The sequence below is a fragment of the Amia ocellicauda genome, chromosome 17, assembly GCF_036373705.1.
Source record: "Amia ocellicauda isolate fAmiCal2 chromosome 17, fAmiCal2.hap1, whole genome shotgun sequence".
NCBI classification, from domain to species: domain Eukaryota; kingdom Metazoa; phylum Chordata; class Actinopteri; order Amiiformes; family Amiidae; genus Amia; species Amia ocellicauda.
The window spans coordinates 14,373,417-14,395,438 of record NC_089866.1 but is presented as its reverse complement, the minus strand read 5'-3'; the positions used below and the strand labels follow the sequence as shown (position 1 = coordinate 14,395,438).

Sequence of the window (22,022 nt, the reverse complement as noted above, 5' to 3'; positions counted from 1 at the left end):
CTCTTTCTCTTTTCTCCCTCTCCTCCCATCCTTCTCTCCCCACAGCCAGAGCCACACTCACCACTGTACAACACAAACACACACACACACTCACTCAACACTGTACAACACACAACACTGTACAGCAGACACACACTAACACACACTGACACAAACACTCAACACTATGCAACACATACAAACACGCTGTACAGCACATACACACACTCAACAATGTAAAACACAAACACACTCCCAACACTATAACACACACACATTCAACACTGTACAACACACTCAACACTCATACTCAACACTGTACAACACACACACACTATACAACACACACACACACACAAATACTCAGCACTGTACAACACACACACTGACACACGCACAGCACTGTACAGCACACACACTCAACACTGTACAACACAAACCCAAATTCAACACTGTACAACAGATACACACACAATGTATTTTTCTTCTCTTTCCCCCTCTTTCTCACTCTCCCAGGTGGGGTGAGAGGGAGAATAAAGAGAGGGAGGAAGGGGGGGGGCGGTCAGGCCTATTAATAGAGCACTGGAGGTATTGTGATGATAGGTTCTGAGGAGAGGGGCTGTAAAAAGGATTAAAAACATGCAAGGAAGGAGGGAAGGAGGGGGTGAGTGTTTGTGTTTATCAGAACTTTAGCTCCGTTATTCACAGACAAGCAGCACTAGGGGGGTGAAGCGCTGAGCAAACTGAGTGACCAGCAGCTCCCTCTCTCCTCCTCTCCTCTCTCTCTCCTCTGTCTCTTTCTCTCTACTCTTTCTCCCTCTTTCTCTTCCGCTCTCTGCTTATTTCCTACCTGTGCCCTTCTCGTGCCCCGCCCATTTCCTCTCACCAGCCCTCCTCCTCCTCCCTCCCTCGCTCTCTCCTTTCTTTCCTGTACCACTCCACCCTCCCCTTGGGAAAAGACACTCAGGAGAGGGCACACAGACACCACCTAGACTCTCCCACTCACAAACTGACTGACACACACACACTGAGACTCGATTAAATTAAATTAAATTCCAATAAGCTTTATTGGCATGACTAATTGACATCAGTGTTGCCAAAGCTTTGACAGACATGTCCAGTGCTCAGGAAAAGGGTAATAAATACAGAAATTAAGCATTTAAAATGTACAGACATTTTGCATAGAATTGTTACATACACAGTATACATAGTGTAACGGCCCCAGGGTGCTGTTTGTCTCTCCCAGGCAGGTGGTGAGGTATTGGGTCGCTGTCTCTGTTGTCTGTGTGTACACTGTACACTGTACAGCACACACTGACACTCTGACACACACACTCAACACTGTACAGCAGACATAGGCAGGATGGCCGGTCTGTCATCCCTGCTTCGTGAGCTGAGTTCAGGGATCGGGCCTGTGAGTCTGAGGGAGTAGGCATCCCTGATGGCACTGTATTTGGGGCAGAGCAGCAGGAAGTGGACCTCATCCTCCACTTCCCCTGCTCACAAACTCTCTCCTCTCTGGGCTTCCACTTCTGCTGGTGGCGGCCTGTCTCTCTCCAGGGTGTGGCAGCTCAGTCTGTACTGGCTCAGTATTTGTCACTGTGGTCCAGTACTGATCCAGGCTGTAGTCCCTCTGCAGGCTGCGGTGGCACTCCAGCTTGTGTTGCTGTAGAGTGTCTTCGCACCATTTCCTGACGCATTCAGCTTTCGTTATGGTTGATGTTGGAGCCCATTGTTTGTGTTCTCAGCATGGTGTGGCTCCAGTCACTGAGACGCTGTGCCAGGGTGCTGAGGGCGCTCTGTCTGGGGGCGTCTCTTGGCTCTGCAGTGCTGTGTGGCAGTATGAGGGTGGACTGCTGTGTCTGAGGTGGGCCCAGTACTTCAGGGCTCTCTTGTGCACCATGAGCAGCAGTGAGAAGTGGCCCAGTTCCCCCTCCAGACGCTGTTGGCGGCGCTCCTGTGCAGCTGGAGCAGGTGTCTGCTGAACTCCAGGTGTGGGCCCTGGGCTGGACTGCTGTCCCTCTGGCTGTGGTCTGGCCAGGTTGCTGGGCCCCTTGCTGAGCACTGGGGAAATCACTGTCACAGATCTGCAGCCACACTCTCACTTGGAGCTTTAGTTTGTACAGCCGACAGGACACCCACACTGAGACCCTCACACACTCACAGACTGACACACACAGAGAGAGACAGAGCTTAAGTGAGACTGGGTAGTTCTGTTGGTTTCCAGTGAAAACCCTCACTCCTCCCCTCGCACTCCCCCACTACAGACAGTCCCATACCCCCCATTACCCCCCCATCCCTACTCCCTCGCCCCTCCCAACTCTCCTCTTGCCCCCCCTCCTCCCCTCTATCCCCCTGGCCCCCCTCACCTCCCAGCCCACTCCGTGACAACCAAGGCGCCAGTTCGTCCAATCACAGAGGCCCCGCTATTGTTACTGTGAGTCTGCCATGACCCCTGCCTGACCTCTGGGCTAGGGTGTATTCTTCAGCCCCTGACCTTTGACACCTGGGGCCTGGGACCTGTGCTGAGGCTGGGGGGGGTGATGGGAGAGTTTTGTGTCTTTCACTCTGTTTTGTCTTTCTGTTTTATCTTTTCTTTCACTTTTCCCTCCTCCTCCTGCTCTGCTGTGATCCACATTGGAGTCTCTCTCTCTCTTTCGCTTTTCTCAAAGAAAATCAGGTCACCTGGTAACTGGAGAGAGCAAGAGGAAGGGAGAGAGAGGGGGGAGAGAGAGAGAGAGAGGGAGGGAGAGGTAATTTGACTGACTGAGTGACACTCTCTGACTGACACACTGATACTGACACACTGACCGACTGACTGATTGACAATTGCAGGTCCATCCCTGATCTCTTTCACTGACCCCCCAAGTCTCTCTCTCTCCACTTACCAACTTACCCCTTCTCTCTTCCCTCTCTACCCCTCCTTTCATACCTGCCACGTCTACTCCCTCACTCATTCTCCCAACATTTCTTTCACTTCTCTTTCTCTTTCCTTCCTTTCTTTTTCTTTACTCCTAGCTCCACCTAAATCCCTCTGTCCTGCCCTCACTCCTCGGCAGCCCCCCCCAGTCTCTCCCCCTTCATCTCTCCCTCTCTCTCTTGTTCGCTCCCTTCCCCCTCTCCCTCTCTCCTATTCAATGTCATTGATCATGCATGTGGAAAAGCGGCCCGCCCTGTCTCTCTGTGTCTCTGCCACAGGCAGCCAACTGTGCCCCCCCTCCATCCCAAATCCCTGCTCCCCCCCTTCCCTACAGAAACCCATCTGTGAGCCCCCCCCACGCTGGCCCCTGTCCTAAATACTGCCCCTCGCTCCCCACACTGCCACACACACTCACTCATTCACGCATACATACACACATACAGACACGCACACACTCTCGCACTCACAGAAACACACACGCTCACATACACGTGCACTCACTCACTCAACCCCCGCTCTCTGTCCCTGGGGTCTGTGGTGGCAGGATAGATGCTGCAGGTGCCTGTCTCCCACTTAAACTCTGACACGGTCTGCTGTGTAATCTGAGTTCTCTCGGCTCCCATCTCTCTTTCTATCTCTTTTCCCACCTCCCCTCCCTCTAATTGTCTGTAGTTGGTCAGAGCTTTCTGCTGCTGCTGTTCAATTATTGTGGGCAATCAGGTGGTGCTGCCCCCTACTGGAGGAGCAGCTATTTGCAGTATACAGCACTCTACCCTGCACTATAATATACTGCTCTGTATTGTACTGCACTGCAATGTACTGTATTGTATTGCATTGTACTTTTCTGTATTGCACACTGCTGTGAGAGTCTGAGGGAGAGACAGGTTTGGTGAAAGAGGCATAGAGTAACAGAGATTCCAGAGTGACTGTGAGAGAGGGGCACAAGGACACTATGAAAGGGACATGGACACAGAGGACAGACAGAATGAGACAAAGACACAGAGACAGGGAATCACAGACGAGAGACATGGACACAGGGACACGGGGAGACTGAAGGACGGCTTTATAGTGTGTGCTAATTCCTCCTGTCACCACGCCTCGCCTGGTCTCAGCCCCCCAGCAGGTGTGCGTCACATGAAGTCACTGGACATGGGCGGGGGGGGGTGGGGGAGTGATAGGCATGAGATAAGTGTAACTCGTCACGAATTAAATACTTAAGACTAAGCAACACAACCAGCCCTGCATCCTGTGGCCTGCCTGAGCTCCCATATAGAGATTACAGTACTGGGGCACCAACACACACACAGTGACACACACTCTAATACACACACATTCACTCACAGTGTATGTGCTACTGTGTGTGTGTGTGGTTATCAGTACTGTAGAAGCTGTCTCTGAAAAATACAGTACTACAGCACGCTTCGGTCAGCGGGCCTCCCCCCCACCCAACCGCGGCTCGGTGTCAGTGAGGGGGAGGTTCTCTTCTTCCTCTGTCCCTCTCTGCCGCTGTCTCCATCTTTCTCTCTTTACATATTTTGAATCAAAACTTTTCCGTGAACTTACTGAGTGATATTCTGTATAAAACTCCAAGACAGACATAAATACAGAGCACTGACAGACAGACAGGCAGGCAGATACACAGGGACAGGAGAGTGTCTGGGTGTGACAGACAGTACGGATTAACTGCAGGGAGGCGGCGCCATATGGTTCGTTTTGATATATAATTAGTTTTGTTTCATCAGCAGGTCGATTTTTTTTTTTTTCATTCACAAAAAAAAGTTAATCCTTGAAGCAGATGCGGCGTGGCGTGGCGCTGACTCGAGTGGAGTGGGAGTGAGGTAGCTCCTTGGTTGCAGACTCGCACAATCCTATTAGCGCTAATCCGGTGACACGGCGGGACTGGACGGACACACTGACACTCACAGACGCACACACGACCCAGGCTGTCTCAGTCAATCTCCTTGACACAAAGTAACCAACAATATATTGTTATGAAGATAGTAATAATAATAATAATAATAATAATAATAATAATAATAATAATAATAATCTTGTTGTTTATGTTATATCTGCCTTAAATTACCAAGCCGTCAGTACAAATACAGCTGCTGTGCTGTTGGTCCAGCCGGAATGAAATTAAATATCAAACAGGTGTCACTGCCACGCACAGCAGCCCCACGACACCAGTCCTCTGGTCCACGGGTCGCTGGAGGAGCCCACGGGTGGGTGCTGAAGACACACTGGAGCAGGCGCCGTGGTGGAAGTTGAGACGGGAGAGCCTGGTGCTGCGGTCTGTTGGTGCAACCCAGAGGTGTCCCAGTCCCAGTCCCAGTCCCAGTCCGAGCCCACTGGATGGAGATGGTACACTGTGTAGGCTACTGTACGTGTCTCCCTGTGTGTGTGTGTGTGTGTGTGTGTGTGTCTGCTGCCCCGCAATCTGAGCCATCCCACACTTCACAGCCCGCAGGTTCCCGTACCATCCGTCAGCGCAGCGTTACAGCTGTGTAGCAGACACTGAGTAGTAAAGTTTAAGTGTACAGGACACAACTGTTGCCGCAGACAAGCCACACCGAGCGCCTCCTGAGGCACAGAGGCGCAGGGGGGCAGTAATGTGAAGCGAAGGGAGAAAGAAGAGTGTGAAGCACAGGGTCCAGGAGAGCGGAGGATGGAAAGAGGGAGGGAGAGAGAGAGAGAGGTGGAGTCTCAGGACTGTGTGTGTGTGAGGGATAGAGAGAGAGTGTGAGAACTGATCTTGTCCCTCCTCTCCACAGACACCAGCCCCTCTGGCCCGCCTCCCCCCCCCAGGCCCCCCCGGCCCTCACTCCGCTCGCTCCCCGCTCACTCCCACCGCACAGTCAGCGGCCCTCGCACGGGAACGGAGGCACGAATGGACACGGAAGGGAGCCAGAGCAGCGTATCGTCCGCAGACTCCCCGCACGACCCCTGGTAACGCAGCCGCTCTGTCGGGGCTGCAGCTCGGATACAGTCCCGGAGCAGCAGCAGCAGCAGCAGGAGCAGGAGGAGGGGGGTGTTGATACTGGAGGGGGGCAGAGACTCACAGACAAAGACAGCGTGCTGTACAGTTGCTCCTGTGCTGGTGCTGCACTCAGTGGCTCTGTGCTGCCGGGCGCTGTGAGACCAGACAGATTTGTAGCAAACTTTTCTGTCTCGTATCGCCGCTCCGCCGCCGCGCTAAGCAACGCCGTGTCTATCCCTCTCAGGGGTTATTGCACTGGAGCTAGCGGCCCCCGACTGATGTACAAACCCAAGTATAGCCGAGTTTACAACATGGCCGATATTTAAACTTGTTTTATATCCGATTATTGTAGTGATTGTTACTATTCATCCCCTCGCTCTCTCTTTTTCTCTTCAGCAAAATGTTTATCGGGGGGCTGAGCTGGCAAACAACACAAGGTGAGAGATTCCCACTTTTTGAAAGTCACAGAGGGGGAAGAGTGAGATGTGTGTGGTAATCAAGTTCTTGTTATGAAACTTAATTGACTGTTGTTCTTATTATTATGTACAGTAACGTGCGCAGCCGAGCCGCCTGTTGTGTGTGTAAGCCGTGGTGGTTTCACTGTGGATTTTGTTTTCGTGGGAAAAAGAAAGAAAGAAAGAAAGAAAGAAAGAGAGAGAGAGAGAACGGGGGGGAAAAGTTGAGTGTCCGGACTAAATCGCGGCTGCTAGTCAGATCGGATCAGTGTCGGGGACTTTAAAGTCTGCTGAATAGAAACAAGCTGAGAGGGGGGGAGGGAGGGGGAGATTAACAGTACCGTGATTTTAATTCGGTCTAAATCACGGCGGCGTGGTACCGGGCTGCTCACGTGTCCACTGCTGTGTTTACAGAGCTGATCCCCGCAGGTACCCCCCCTTCCCTCCCTCCCTCCCTCCCTCTGTCTTTTTCTTTTTCGGAAGATTTTAATTGTCGGGCTTCTCTTGTTTCAGTTTCCCCCTTCTCTCTCTCTCTCTCTCTGGGGAGAAGTTTGAAAAGGCGAGGAGAGAGCACACTGATTCTGTTTTTGTTGTTTTGTTATGCACACTCTCTCTCTCTCTTTGGAGAGTAACCTCACACGATGGCGAGGGAGTTCAGTTTGGAAAGGGAGGAGGAGGGAGGGGGTACAGATATAGGATATATTGACAGGCAGGTCTGGGTTATCATTTTCCCAATAATATAATAATCAGGTTAGAGGCGGCTCAAGGTACACTCGCTCTCTTCGACTGTGCAGTGCGTCGGTGTGTAGGAATAGGCTATGTGTCTGTGAGATTGCCTCGGTGTCCTAAAGTGTGTTCAGGTCTCTGTGTGTGGGTGTTCAGTGCGTTTCTCTGTATTGCAGAAGGACTGAAGGAGTACTTCAGTAAGTTCGGCGATGTGAAGGAGTGCATGGTGATGCGGGATCCCGTTACAAAGCGCTCGAGGTGAGCGAGACGGAGGCGTGTGCGGCCCGGGGCCCTCTCACAGCCCCGCACCGCGACTGACCCTCTCACAGCCCCGCACCGCGACTGACCCTCTCACAGCCCCGCACCGCGACTGACCCTCTCACAGCCCCGCACCGCGACTGACCCTCTCACAGCCCCGCACCGCGACTGACCCTCTCACAGCCCCGCACCCCATCACAGCCCCGCACCGCGACTGACCCTCTCACAGCCCCGCACCCCATCACAGCCCCGCACCGCGACTGACCCTCTCACAGCCCCGCACCGTGTATAATATTTTCCCAGTAATACACACTACTTCCTTGGACACCACCGTGCTGCATGTTAGCGTGCGTGTGTCACCGGAGCATTGACACATCACAGCGATTTTTGTTTCTAAATGTATTGGTGTTTCAATGTATTTATTCATCGACTGACCCAGCGTCAGATCCGGTGTATTTTATTTTTCTGGTTACGTTTAGTTGATTTCAAATAGTAAATATCTGCCATTCTTTATAATGATTTGTCGGTAATTTTGTTTCGACTGTGGCTGTAACCGAGTTTCTGTGCGCGCAGGGGATTTGGATTCGTGACCTTCGTGGATCAGGCAGGAGTGGACAAGGTTCTGGCGCAGCCCCGGCACGAACTGGATTCCAAAACCGTGAGTGTCCGTTTACACACCCGGACGGACAGACAGACAGACAGACAGAGGGCTATCGGCTTGAGGCTGTTTGTGAAACTTTAGGGAACTTTACCAGTCGGTTCATTTCTCAGTGGGAATCAAACCGCCACAGCAGCAGCAGCAGCGCCGCTCCGCATCAGTGTGTATTGAGGTCCGCGGGCCCACGCGTGTCTGTGTCCAGGAGGCCTCACTCCGCAGGTAGCAGCGCCCCCCCCTCCCGCCCCCACAGGCTTCACTTCCCAGCTGCTTAAAAACTGACAATCACACCGGCGCCGTGCATCTCTCTCAATCACACGCCCTCTCTCGCACGCTGGCACAGAGGCAGTGGGGAGACTGCAGGCAGAGTCGCCGGCCCCCCCGCCCCCCCGGCCGCCGACATGAAAGCGTGCTGCTCGGTGTTCAGCGCTATGGCAACGAGGGGACCCGCACAGGGCTGCTCTTAAAGAGGCAGCAGCGAGCAGGAGCAGGACGCACTGCTCGGACAGGAGACTGCAGTTTTGGGCTGTGCTGTACTGCACACGCTGGAGGGTAGCCTACTGCACTGCACTGTACTAAACAATACGGCCACTTCAATGTGCTGTGCTGCACTCACTGTACTGCACCCAGTGTAAATTCAAAACAAGCTTTATTGGCATGATATGTTTGCCAAAGCAATTGGGTACATTGAAATTATATACAATAAGATTTAGAACTTTACAAATATAAAATATATTGTTATTTACATATATTTTACATGGTTAATGTGCTGTGTTGTTGGTTTGGGGACATGGTTGTGGTTCTCTGGCTGTGTGGCAGGCTGTGATGTACTCTGCCTATACTACTCACACTTTGCTGAACTATACGGTGCACACTGTACTATAATATAGTACTTTCACTGACAAATTGTATTGCACTGTGCACACTGGTGAACTGCACTTACTGTTCTAGAGTGTAATACTGTCACCATGCACACTGTACTGTACTATACACACAACACTGTGCTGTAGTACTGTTGGTGTAATTCTGATGTCTCACCAGTCTCTGGGGGTGCAGGGGCGGTGCCGTCAGTGTGGCACAGAGCTGCATCTCCCTGCCAGTGCTGTGCCAACGCAGTGCCAGCTGTAACACAGGCAGTGCCAATCCGGCTGTCTGCAGCACAATTGGGTCGTAGAGATCTCTCTTATATAGCCCTGGCTGTCTGTCCCATAGAGCACTGCATAACCCCGACTGACCTGACAATCTGTCTTTACAGAGAATAATCCGTCTGTCCAGCACAGAGAGTGTGAGGGTGCATGCGTGTGTGTGTGAGGGTGCATGTATGTGTGTGTCAGGGTTGCGTGTGTGTCTGTCTTTGTTTTCAGTCAGAGGAGCTGAGGCTACAGGGGGCGGGGCTTAGTGACAATGCAGGCTGGCCGTCGCTATAGCGATGACTGTGGAACCCCGGGGGGTCGGGGGGGGGGGGCAGATCCTCCAGATTCCCGGGCCATTGTGTGGAGCTGCTGCACCCCCCCACACACTGAGACTGAGAGGGAGGGGGAGAGCGAAAGAGCGGGAGAGAGGTAGAGAAAGAAGCAGGAAGGAGAGAGAGAGAGAATTAGAGTTAGGCAGGGAGGAATAATTGAGAAAGAGAGAGGAAAGAAAGAAGAGTTAAAAATGGAGAAAGTGAAGGATGAAGGTGAACAACGAGGGTGGGAAGAGAGGGCAAGGGAGAGAGGGAGGGTACAGGGAAAGAGGAGGGGGAGTAGGAGGGCACAGAGAGAGAGGCAGGGAGGGTGCAGGGATAGAGCAAGAAAAGGAGAGGGAGCTGTCTGCTGCTGTGGGGATTGCTGCAGTTACACTGTTTCTATAGCCACTAGCCCGCCTCCAGTGTGAACTGCCAGGCTGTTCCCGCGACAAGCAGATGCTTTTGAACCCAGGCTCTCTGTCCTGCACACAACCCGGCACACCTGACGCACAGGAAAGGAGGAGGGGAGGGAGCTGGAGAGTGGGAGTGGGAAGAATAGGTTAGAGGTGTTGGTGGGAGAGAAGAAGCAGGGAGGGAATGGGGGAAGAGAGAGAGAGTTTTACTGTGAGTGTGAGTGTCTCTCAGGAGAGTGTGTGACCCTTGGGAGTGGCTGCTGCCAGCTGGAGAGAGGTGTAGGGAGCGGGGGGGAGTCCTGAGGGGGGCTCTGATCCTCGGCCTGCTGATGTCACTCTGACTGGCTGAGCGCAGCACCACGGGCCATCCTCTCCGCTGAGGATTTAATAGCGTTTTCTGTTTATTTAAAAATAGTAAATCAAATAGCCCTGGCCCTGTACAGTACAGTACGGCAGGGTCTCCAGCCTGGCCCTGAATGATGGTGCTCAGATGTCGGGGGGGGTTGGGTTAGTGAGCATTAACACTGCCAAACAGGTCAGGAAGGGCGGTCAGGGAGGGGAATCGGACCCTGGTCTCCTGCACTGCTTAGTGTGTGGCTGGGACTGTCCACCTCCCTTGCTTCTCTGACTCCTTCCTGTGAGCAGAAGGCAGAGCAAACCCTGCTCTGTGTCATATTGGAGTGTTTTTTTTGTTGCTGTGTGACTTTGTTTTGGTCTATGCTGAGTTGTGTTGAGTGGTGGTGCTGTTTGTCTTTAGTTGAGTTGTTTGTGCTGTGTTGTGCTGTATTATAGGCCCTACATGTTATTCTGTGCTACACTGTATTATGCTGTGCTTTGCTCTGCTATGCTGTAATGCTGTCCTATACCGTACTGTAGTATGCTTTAGTGCTGTGCTATACTATATTCTGCTGTGCTGTGCTGTACTGTCCAGTCTGGGTAAGGGCTTGGTCTCCCTGGGCAACGGGCAGCTGTGGGTCGATGTGGAGTCCGGGGGGCGGGGGGGGGGTCAGATTAGGCAGGATCAGCTGACCACAGCGAGAGGGGGATGGGGGCAGGAGGAAGAGGGAGGGGGGGCTGTATATAGCGCAGATCTCCGGAGCCAATAATCCGTCTTAAGGAAGCCAGCCTGGACTGAACTCTGCCTGCCTACCTGCCTGTGTGTGTGTAGCTATGCTTGTGTGTGTAGAGCTATGTGTGTGTCTCTCGTACTGTCTGTATCACTGTGTGTGTGTGTTGAGTGTAGTGCTGTGTGTGTAGATATGTGAGGCAGAGACAGAATTGTTCTCGGGAAGATGACAGCTGCCCTTACCTGGCTTTACTTGAAAGCAGGTTAAGCCTTTAGCTCCCTCCCTCCCTCACTTCCTTCCTCTAGAGGAGTTATCTGTGTGGGAAGGTGTCTCGGGAAAGTGGCCACTCCCTCCATCATTGCTGATTAACGTCAGGGGAACTCTGACCTGTGACTCCTGACCGGACTGGGTAGACTTAATGTCACAGCCAATGAGGTGGCCCACAGCTCAGTCCCACAATGCAGTTGGGGTGGCAGCTTGTGTCTGTAATCCGTGTGACTCCCTGAAGATGTCATACGCACACACACACTCGCATGCAGCGGTTCGGTAAGGGTGTGGCCTGAGCAGCCTGTTGCCATGGAGTCCTGAAGGGGGACGCCCAGGGGGAGGGGAGACAGATTGTTGGGTTCGTTAGTTAATTAGCGCTTAGCCTCTTAATATTGATGGGCTGATCGATCGTCCACTTGGTTACTAAGCAACAGGATTGTCTGACTCTGTCTCTGATAACACACAGACAGACATACTTATGGTTGCTTTTAATGTCTCTGTATCTCACCCCCCCACCCCCAAACGCCCTGGACTGTCAGTGTGCAGTGAAGCAATGTCTGAAGGGGGAACACTCACTGCAGTTTGCTGTGTGTGTGAGAGCTGGACAGCATTGTGTGTGTGAGTAAAGCAGTGAAACACAAACAAACTAACTCAATATCAAAGGTAGCAGCAGGTGTTTGGGGCAGCGGAGGAGGGGAGCAGTGTGTGCTTTGGGGGTGTCTTGCTCTCGGTCCCCCTGTCCCTCTGTGGGTGTGGTTTGGTTGACTGTGTGAGATTCCAGAGTGGCAGAGTAACACTGCAGTGACAGAGGCAGGCAGAGTGCACTTCTCTCTCACTCCCCTGTCCCTCTCCTCCTATAATCAGAGATGGAGGGAGAGGCAGACCGGGCTGGGTAACTGTGCACCTGCCCACCCCCCCCCCCCCCCCCCCCCGCCTTCCACCCCGTCACAGCTGGGTCTGACAGCTCCTCAGAGCACAGCGTCCTGCCCTGTCTCCACGGCAACGCAGTGGGGGGGTATCTGAAATTTGCCGTTGTTTGTCTGTTCTGCTGTGCTGCCCTGCTGGCTCTGTTCTGTAACAGCCTGTCTCTGCTCGGTTACAGCATGACTCTGTCTCTGCTGTGTAACACCCCGTCTCTGGCTCTGTTCTGTGGTCACAGCCTGTCTCTGTAGAGAATTCTCAGGGGAGCACTGTCCCATCATTATATGTTTGACACTGTAAATCTAGGTAAATATTGCTGGACTGGTCTTAAGCAGTTGCTGTGTTTCTGTCTGTCTCACTTTCTTTTTCTTTCTCTCTCTCAGATTGACCCGAAAGTGGCATTCCCTCGTAGAGCTCAACCCAAGGTAAGCCCCACTCCCCTTTTCACCTCCCTCTCTCCTCTCCCTCAATGTTTTTAGTTTTTCTCTCTCATTTCTACCTGTGCCTCTCTCTGTGTTTTTTCCGTAAGTCCCAGTGTGTGGCTGCACTCCTGAAAGGACATGACATAAAGTGATGCCAAGCGCAACGTTTACTCAGCCACACGCGCTTTCTGTCATTTCACCCTGTCTCGCTCCGTCTCTCTTCCCTGGATAACAGTATGGTATACTATAGGCCCCAAACTGGAGCCAGCCCTGTGTGGACTATAGGGCTTAACCTGCGCGCGCTCTCTCTCTCCTTCAGATGGTGACTCGGACTAAGAAGATCTTCGTGGGGGGCCTGTCAGTGAATACCACTATGGAGGATGTGAAGCAGTACTTTGACCAGTTTGGAAAGGTAAGCGCTGGAGTTGGTGAGAGTTTGAGAGTTTGTGTGTGAGTGAGTGTGTGAGAGGGGGGGCATGTACAGGTGGGGGCTACAGGAGCCTGAGCTGCTCTGTGCTGGAGCCCCCCCCACCCCAACATTGCCATGGAGACCTGGCCGCCACACTGTCCCAGCCACTCTATTGTTACTCCTGATTCAGCAGTGGTGGCGGTGGGGGGGGGGGGGGGGGGGGGTTATCGGGGGAGCACTGAGCACAGCAACAATATGGAGGAGCTAACAGTCAGTGACAGACACTCGCAGACACTGAGACACACATACATAGCGATGGACGCACGGACATACAGACCAGACACCAAGACGCACAGATGTACAGAAAATACAAACTCCAGGGACATGGGGAGAAAAGCTAAGAAAGGACAGACAGAAATCAAAAAGCCAGCTGCTGCAGACTGGATCATGGTGCTGGTCAGCAGAGATGTAGTCAGAGCAAGATCCTGCTGCTTCACACTGATCAGCATTTCAGCTGGACAGGGGCCAGTATCAGGGAACGGTGCATTATAGTACTGAAAGGTTGCACTGCAGTGCAGTGAGACAGGTGCAGGTGTACAGAGCAGAGCAGTGCAGTGAGACAGGTGTACAGAGCAGTGCAGTGAGACAGGTGCAGGTGTGCAGAGCAGTGCAGTGAGACAGGTGCAGATGTGCACCGCAGTGAGGAGAGAGAGAGAAAGAGAGGAAAAGTGAGGGAGCGAGAGAGAGGGAGTTGGTCTCCAGTCTGCCGTGTGGCTGCTGATTAGAGTGCCTCACTGGACACATTGTCTCCCATCACTGTTTACAGAGAGACGAGAACAGAGGGAAGAGAGAGAGAATGGAGTGGCCTGGACAGTAATTTGATGGGAGGGGGATAGAGGGAGAAGGGGGGGTTCCTAATGTGAAAGAGTGTGTTTGCGGCAGTGTGAGGGAGAGGGGCAGAGAGAACAAAAGATGGTGTACAGGAGAAGGGGAGGGAAAGGAGAGATTTGGGGAAAAAAGTAGAGGGAGATGGGGAGGGAAAAAACTAAAGAGGGAGATGGGGAGGTGGGGGCAGTGTAAATGTCAGAGTGTGAGGAGGAGAGCTGAGTGCGCTCACTGACACAGGTCCCCTTTCACACTGGCAGGATGCCCTGACCTCTGACCTTTCACAGGCAGCGGGGGGGAGTGATTGGATACCTGCCTTGCTCTCTCTCATTCTCGCATATTCTCTCTCTTTTTCACTTGCGCGTGCACACACACACACACACACACACACACACACACACACACACTTCACACCGTTACTCTCCCGCACACGAATGGCCAGTGTTGTGGTGTTTGGGGCTGTGTGTGTGTGTGAGTGAGAGAGAGTGAGTGAGGGAGGGGGTTTCCTATGAGTAACAGGAGAGAGGGAGAGAGAGAGAGGGAGGGAGAGCGAGCGAGCGAGAAGCAGGACAGTGTGACAGTTTTTTTTTTGTTTCCCAACTCCTGAAAGTTTTTCTCTTACAGCAGATTGAGTCTATTGAAGAGAGAAGGGGGGCAGAGAGGAGAGAGAGGCAGCACGGGGGGAGGGGTGGTGGGGTGGTGTAGAGCCGGACAGACAGCAGGCTGTGCCAGCACACAACAAAGACCCAGGAGGCTTTTGTTCTGCCTCCCGCCCTCTCCCTCTCTCTCTCTCTTTCTCTCTCTTGCTCTCTCACTCTCTCACTCTCTCCCTCTCCAGCTCTTTCTCACTCTCCCCTTCTCTCTTTTCCCCTGATCTTCTCCACACTCTTTCTATCTCTCCCTCTTCTTTCCCTTTCTCTCTGTGCTTCTAACTCCCCCCCGCCTTTCTCTCGCTTCTATTCAGTCAGTGTGGAGAGGGGGGGGTAAAGCCTCCTTATGGAAATTCTTTCCCGAGTCTCCATGGTGACGGTAAACTTTGTGAAAAGTGAAAGACCCGGACAGAGAATGGAACCGAGAGAGACGGAGGGAGATTAACCCCCCCGAGAGGGAAAGAGAGAAGGGCAGAGAGAATGGGGAGGGGGGGGGGTGACTGAAACTAAACTTTGGAGGGAAGAGGAGGCACTCTCCACTCTCTTTCACACTCTCGCACTGTATGCACTCTTACTCCCTCTCTGTGTACACACTTTCTTTCTCTCTCAATTAAAGATGCTTTATTGGAATGCCATATATAATATATTGCCAAAGTGTTACAGAAAGAGATAAATATTGTATGAAGGAAAAAGAAAAGTGCAGATTTACACATGTAAATATAATAACTGGTACCTAGTAATCACAGTAACAACCATAAATAGGACATCATTTGGCTGTCTGTACCCCTTCTGACTGTCCCTCTGTCCCTCTGCAGGTCGATGACGCCATGCTCATGTTCGATAAGACAACCAATCGGCACAGAGGTGAGTCACCATCGGCGAGACTGCTACAGTTTTCGGCCAATAAAAAGTGGGTGTTTAGTACAATGGTAGCCAGTGATAATGGTTGTGTTCCTTATTTTCAGCCAGTAGTATTCTGGTGGCCGGGGGTGGGGGGGTGAGTAATGTGAGTGTGCGATACTGAGAGACAGTGTATTTAACCACTGCCGCACAAGCAGAGGCCTGTGGTTATAACTGGGTGAGCTGACATTTGCCCCCCCGCCCTGAATTGATGCCAGCTAACCAGTCCAAAGAGCAATCTGCTTTCTGTAATGGACAGTGCGAGGCAGCCCTGTAGGACCTGCTGGATGGGGACTGGACTCCCCAGCATTTCTGTTGCGCTGTGTCCAGGGGCGACTGAAGGGTGCCTGGGCTGGGCTCGGCCTGTGGGCTCCTTGCCTCTATGTGGCTGGAAGGGGTGGGGTCAGGGAGAGGCGCTGAGGTGACCGGGAGGACCAGGCCAGGCTAATCAGCCTGTGGCCTAATCAGGGCTCAGAGCAAAGCCACACACAGCCAGGCTGACTGATCAACTGTGACAGGCAGCTGATCATCACCAAATCCGAGAGAGAGAGAGAGAGGGGGGGGGAGAGAGAGAGAGAGGGGGGGAGGAAGAGAGAGGTCAGTGCGTCTCTGTTTGGCTGCAGGGGTCAGTGTCTCTGTTTTTGGTTGTAGGGTTTGGATTTGTGACGTTCGAGAATGAAGACGTGGTGGAGAAGGTGTGTGAAATACACTTCCACGAGATCAACAACAAGATGGTGAGGATGAGGGGAGGGGAGAGGGGGCAGGGGAGGAGGAGGAGGAGGAGGAGGGGGTGATAAAGGGAGGAGGGGAGTGGGGGAGGTGAGTAGGGCCAGGGCTGAGAGGAGAGGGCATGTGGGCATGGCAGTGATGGTCAGTGTGTGTCTGTGCAGGTGGAATGTAAAAAGGCACAGCCGAAGGAAGTGATGTCACCAACAGGCTCTGCCCGGGGACGGTCCCGTGTCATGCCCTATGGGATGGATGCGTTCATGCTGGGGATTGGCATGCTGGGTAAGGACTTCCCCTTTAATACACCTCCCCTCAGAGCAACACACAGGAAACTGCTATACCTGAACACTCCCACTGACTGACAGACATACAGACAAAGAACGACAACTTATTACTGACAGATGGATAAACACTCATTGACACACACTGTCAAAATGAACAATCCCACTGTACTAATGGAAAGGCAGACAGACAGGCCTGCGGACAGACAAACACACAAAGACACAGGCAGGTTCGAACCTCAAGGTTGCAGTGTGGTGACTGGCTCTGATCTGTGGTGCTGGTGCTCCCCCTGGTGGCCACCACACTCAACTACAGGACATGCAGTTAATGTAACGAAAGAGCACAGCAGTGCAGCTCTCAGCCAAAACAGAACCCCTCTAAGGGTCCGTAACAGAACTATTTATAGAACAGATTTTTTTTTTTCTGGTATGATATGGGCCACAGAGCCAATACTGAACCAGCTAATTAGTGATACAGACCTGTAAAGAAACCGTAATTGCACATTTATCTTTGATTGTAACATGATACACTGCAGCCATCTCTCCTGTATCTGAGAGTATAATGAACAAACCGGCCGACGCAGCTGTCTGGGGTTTTCACAGGATTGTGTGTGTCAGTGTAAGTCAGTATCTCAGTGTGTGACCGTGTACAGTAATCCCTCGAGGAGCATTATCGCACAGCAAACAATGGAAATGTGGTGATTTGTTACTTGGGCACCATGTTTTATACAACTCTATTACATTGAAGGTAATGCAATGAAAGATGAGTGAATAAATCAATCAAAACTTTATTTATTCAGTTACAACATAATATTCAGTGCATTTGTATTCAATTAATATAGATTTAAAGCACTGTAAAATAATAAGACTTCAAATGTTCAGATGTTCGTGATCATTAAGAACTGTCTCTGCTACCAGGCCGCCTTGAACTCGGTGTCCAGGCTCTTTAATGTGAATTCAAGCAGAAGCCAGAGGTGACAATGCTGCTCTTACAGAGGCAAAACCCTGAGTGGACTGGCTGGTTAGCGCCCCAGCTTCCTCCCCAGAAACCACAGAGAGACTGAATGTGTGGCGACACTTCAGAACTTTGATTGCTCTGGAATCTCAGATCATCTTCATATTTTGGAGTTATACATTAAGACACGACAATAAGACAAATGCATGTTAATTTAGAATTAATATAAAATCTATTTAAAATCACTTTGTGTTTTGCCCTTGCATCTGTGACTCCGTGCTGCCATAACTTTGTTTCAGTTTCTATGTTGTCATACATTTAGGAGTCAAAATGTTATTTTAAAAGACTCTTTACGACACTGAGCCAAAAGGTCTGGACTCTGTTGCCATGGAGGTGCCTTTTCTCACATTTCTCTTCCCCCCCGCCCCCCCTCCAGGTTACCCAGGGTTCCAGGCAGCCACCTACGCCAGCCGTGGCTACACAGGCCTCACCCCAGGATACACCTACCAGTTCCCAGGTGAGTCCTCCCCACCCCCGCCACACCTCTGTGGATTGCCTTGCTCAGTCACCAGGGCAGAGCTCATTGGTTGGGAGCGGTATCAGTCCCAGACACTCCCCCCACCCCCTCTTCCAGCCCTCCACAAACACACACAGTAGGGCGCTGACATAGAGAGCCAGGAATGGATAGAGGGGCACACCGTGAGGAAGAAGGGGAGAGTAGGAGAGGGAGAGAAGGACAGAATCGGAGAGGAGAGGATGGGGGGTAGTCAGGAGGGATTTCTGTGGCTTTTCTGAGCAACACATGCTACAGGTTAAACTGTGCAGCTGCAGTTTTTCACAACACCAGCAGAGGGAGTAGAGAGATTGGGAGGACTACAGGAGGTGAAACGCACACAATTCAGTCCACACGCACACAGCGAGACTGTCTGTCTGTGTCTCTGGCTGCTTGTATACTTCAGGGAGTGGGCTGTAGGTGTGTAGAGCCCCCCCTCCCCGGAGACACTGGGGGGGGGGGCTTCTCTTGATGGAGGGACTATTGAATGAGTGTGAGACGGAGGGAGCGAGTCCCCCCCACCCCATCATTTATCCCCGTCTTCCTCTCCGTGTCACACTCTGTCAGCATTGCACTCCCTCTCTTCTCACTAACTCCCTCTCTCTGTATCCCCCTGTTTTTCTTTCCCTCTATCTCCCTCACTCCACTGCCCCAGCTGTAACCCTTTTTCTCCCTCCTTCTCTCTCCCTCCTTCCCTGGATTTCTGTTCTTTCTGTCAACCCCTCCCCACACATATACTCCTAACACCCCCCACCCACCCCCGCTGTACCTGCTGTGATTTAAAGGATTCTCTGAATTTCTGTTCTAGAATTCCATTTAGAGAGGACCCCCCTCCTGACACCACCCCACCCCCCCGAGATCACAGGTCAGTCCACTCTCTGGGGCACACAAGCAGCATGCGGTCTGTCCGTCTCTGTTCAAGTCTGTGTGTTGTCTGTGTGTGTCTTTGCGGTTTTCAATGTTCAGTGTTGTGTACGCAGTGTTTGGTGTGTGTGGTACAGTCTCGAAGCTTTCTGCAGGTTATCAGACTGGTGTGTGTGTGTGTGTGTGTGTGTGTGTGTGTGTGTGTGTGTGTGTGTGTGTGTATTGTGTGTGTTTCTGGGGGTTTGCTGAGCAGAGTATTGAGGTTTTACACAAACCACTGACTGCAGGTGTCAACATCCAGCTGCTTATTGGACTGACATCTCCCTCCCTCCTCTCTCCCTCACAGCCATTCCTCTGACAGCATATGGACCAATGGCGGCGGCGGCTGCTGCTGCTGCAGTGGTGAGAGGTACAGGTAGGGGGCGCTGCTCCATGTTAGGGGTGTGAGGGTGTCTCTGTCTCGTGCATATCGACCTGTCTCTCTCTTTGTGTGTGCGTCTTTGTGCGATGGCACCTGAAACTACCTCCATACAATACATTACCATACAGAACAAAACGTTACAGTGCAAAGCAATACAATAGCAACATGGCAATATCTTACCATACACAACACTGTGCTGTATTTATCTTTCGTTCTCTCGCTTTGTCCTTCTTTCCCTCCCTCTCTCTTTCTCGGTCTCTTAGGCTCCACTCCCTCTCGCTCTGGGGGGTTCCTGGGAGCCAGTAGCCCTGGGCCAATGGCAGAACTGTATGGAGCAGCCAATCAGGACTCAGGAGTCAGCAGTTACATCAGTGCTGCAAGCCCCGCCCCCAGCACTGGCTTTGGACACAGCCTGGGGGTGAGTAACTGACAGACTGATAACTCTTCTTCTAGTTTGATTTTATATCAAATTGTATTTATTTTATTTACTGTATCTGCAAATGATTTGGCTACACTTGTGTAAACGTTTCATGCCAATAAAGCTAGTTTTGAATTGGAATTGACTGATTGACAGACACAGTCAGACAGACATTGACGTGTCATTGACTGACTGCTACAGACTGCATGACAGCTTGCGGTACGCAAGGGTCGCTGTGCTCTGTCTCACTCCTCCTCCTCTCTGCAGGGTCCTCTGATCGCTACAGCGTTCACTAACGGCTACCACTGAGACAGGTGAGATACTCAGACGCCCACTGAGACGCACCATGAGATGTACAGACAGCTCTGATCACCTCTCCTGACCCCACTGTCTCTGTGTCCCTCAGGCGTTGTCTGCCAGTAAGAAGATGGGGTAAAACCTGCTGTGGTCCAATCAATCTCCTTTTTACTGCTGCGTTCTTATAAACTGCACACGGATTGGCTGCAGCAGCACTAACGTGACCCCACTTCGGACTCCACCCACCGACTGAAGATCATTCTCTTCCTGTTCCTGTACTAACATCACTTCCTCTCAGACTCCTCTTCCTGTCTTCCTTCCTGTAGTCTTTTATAGTTTTTAAAGCTGTTTGTTTGCCGGCGACTTCCTGCCACGCCAGGGTCAGTAGCGCTGTGTAGGTGGCGCGACTCACGTGCGCAGGAGGCGGCACAGTCCTTCCGCGCCTCGCTGTATCTTTACTCTCTTCCATTCATTTATTTTATTTTAAATTTTTCTTGAGGAATATTATTTTAATGTATTTTATTTTTTTGTTTTGTTTTTTCTTTGGTTGTTATTTTGATGTCATCGTCGTTGTTGTTGTTGCTGTCGCTGTCGTCGTTGTTGTTTTGGGTTAATTATTGTATAGTCGGAAGTAACAAAACCATCATCGCCATGATCCCCGGGCTCTGCGCAGCGAGGGATGCGGAGGGAGGGAGGGAGGGCGGGCGGCTCGTGGAGAGACTGTGCAAGAGTGTCTGTGTGTCTGTGTTTCAGTGTCAGGTTGTTTTTTCAAATTAAAAAAATAATAAAGAAACAAACACACAAAGGAGCGAGCGGTACTGTGCGGTCGGCGCAGTCGGACACCGCAACACAGATGTGTATTTTGGTAGTTTTGAAAACACTTGTAATAATTGAGAGTATTTTTCCAAACTTGATTTTTTTAAAAGAAAAGTTTTTCTCTTCTGTAAGATATTGTAAATATAGGAGCTGTTTCTGTGGGGGGTCTGAGCGGAGTGACGGTTTGGGGTGGCGGGTGGGTGGGGGGATTCTCTGCACTGTCGCCACGACTCCCTGAGAATTTAGCAGTTTTGTTTTGCTTTGCCTCTGAATGGTCGCTGTGCTGTCTCGTCTGCGTCGCTCGGTGTGGTAGCGACCTCTGACCTCTGATGTCTCACTCATATGAAGGACTAACGGAAACAAGGGATTGTGGGAAACCGATTTTTATGGTTCAATATGGTTCAAGGTCTGGCTGGACTGTTCCACTCCTGAGTGAGAGGGGGGGGGTGTTATGTCTCTATATATGTGTCTGCTTGTGGGTGTGGGGGAGGCGGGGTTACAGTAGAATCCAGCAGCATAGGGGCTTGTTTTAAGAAGCTCCACTGGTGTCTGTCACCAGGGTGGGGGGCGAGGGGGTTGAGAGTGGGGGGTGCTTCTGCAGGTTCCTTAGACTCGCACCCTAGGGGTCGTCCTGCAGTATCTCCCCCTGCTGCCTCTGTATGGTACTGCACTGCCCCTTTGTTAACACCCCCTGCCCCCCCCACCACCTTCCACCTCTGAACCTGGTCAGTCCCCCCCCGGCCAGCCCCATGGAAAATCTCACGTGACTACTGGGTGACACGGATACTGTAGCTATTTAACTGCATTTTAAATAAGCAATAAATTATTTTTTATCTAAAATAATAATGATAATAATGGTTAAACAACTAATAAGTGTAATAAGGATGATACAGTGGCATTCAGGAAAGCATTTTAAGATTTTATTTAAGGATAAACGAAGCCGTTTTTTTTTGTTTTTTTTTTTTTCGTCTTCCTGACCGGTCTGTTCATGTGACCTTTTTTTTTTTTAAATTGTGATTTTTTAATTGTTCTTTTTGTGTGTGTGTGTGTGTGTGGGTGAGGGGGGGAGGGGGGTAGCTGTCACTCCTGCTGTCTGTGACAAAACCTGGGGAGGGGGGGAGGTTTGGGGAGTGCGGGGAGGCTGTTTTCAGCAGCACTGCCCCCCCACTCCTGACTCTGCCCCCTGCTCCTCCTGTTCTGTTTTTTTTTTTTTTTCTCCTCGTTTTGTTTTGTTTCCTGTTTTGTTTGTTTATTTTTTCCTCTGGATTCATTTTAAAATTCCTAATAAATTATTTTAAATCATTCCACTGACTGCTGCTCTCATGGCTCTTTGTATCTTC

At 51.5% G+C, this 22,022-nt stretch overlaps 1 protein-coding gene across 6 annotated transcripts; it reads left to right on the top strand.

Annotated features, from left to right (window-relative positions):
• The first annotated feature begins 5,725 nt into the window (after positions 1 to 5,725).
• Positions 5,726 to 21,986, top strand: msi1b (musashi RNA binding protein 1b). Of its 6 annotated transcripts, none has more exons than XM_066689261.1 (15): positions 5,726 to 5,845; positions 6,273 to 6,313; positions 7,234 to 7,315; positions 7,889 to 7,973; positions 12,469 to 12,510; positions 12,827 to 12,919; positions 15,267 to 15,315; positions 16,003 to 16,085; positions 16,242 to 16,359; positions 17,750 to 17,830; positions 18,675 to 18,731; positions 19,077 to 19,132; positions 19,415 to 19,569; positions 19,837 to 19,883; positions 19,976 to 21,986. In XM_066689261.1, exons 1-14 carry the CDS (start codon positions 5,787 to 5,789, stop codon positions 19,844 to 19,846), a joined length of 1,011 nt encoding a protein of 336 aa, XP_066545358.1. In that variant the 5' UTR covers positions 5,726 to 5,786; the 3' UTR covers positions 19,847 to 19,883; positions 19,976 to 21,986. The 6 variants fall into 6 exon arrangements, with proteins under 6 accessions (XP_066545358.1, XP_066545356.1, XP_066545355.1 ...); XM_066689259.1 differs by having other exon boundaries at positions 19,077 to 19,139; XM_066689258.1 differs by having other exon boundaries at positions 19,077 to 19,145.
• The last annotated feature ends 36 nt before the right edge of the window (positions 21,987 to 22,022 follow it).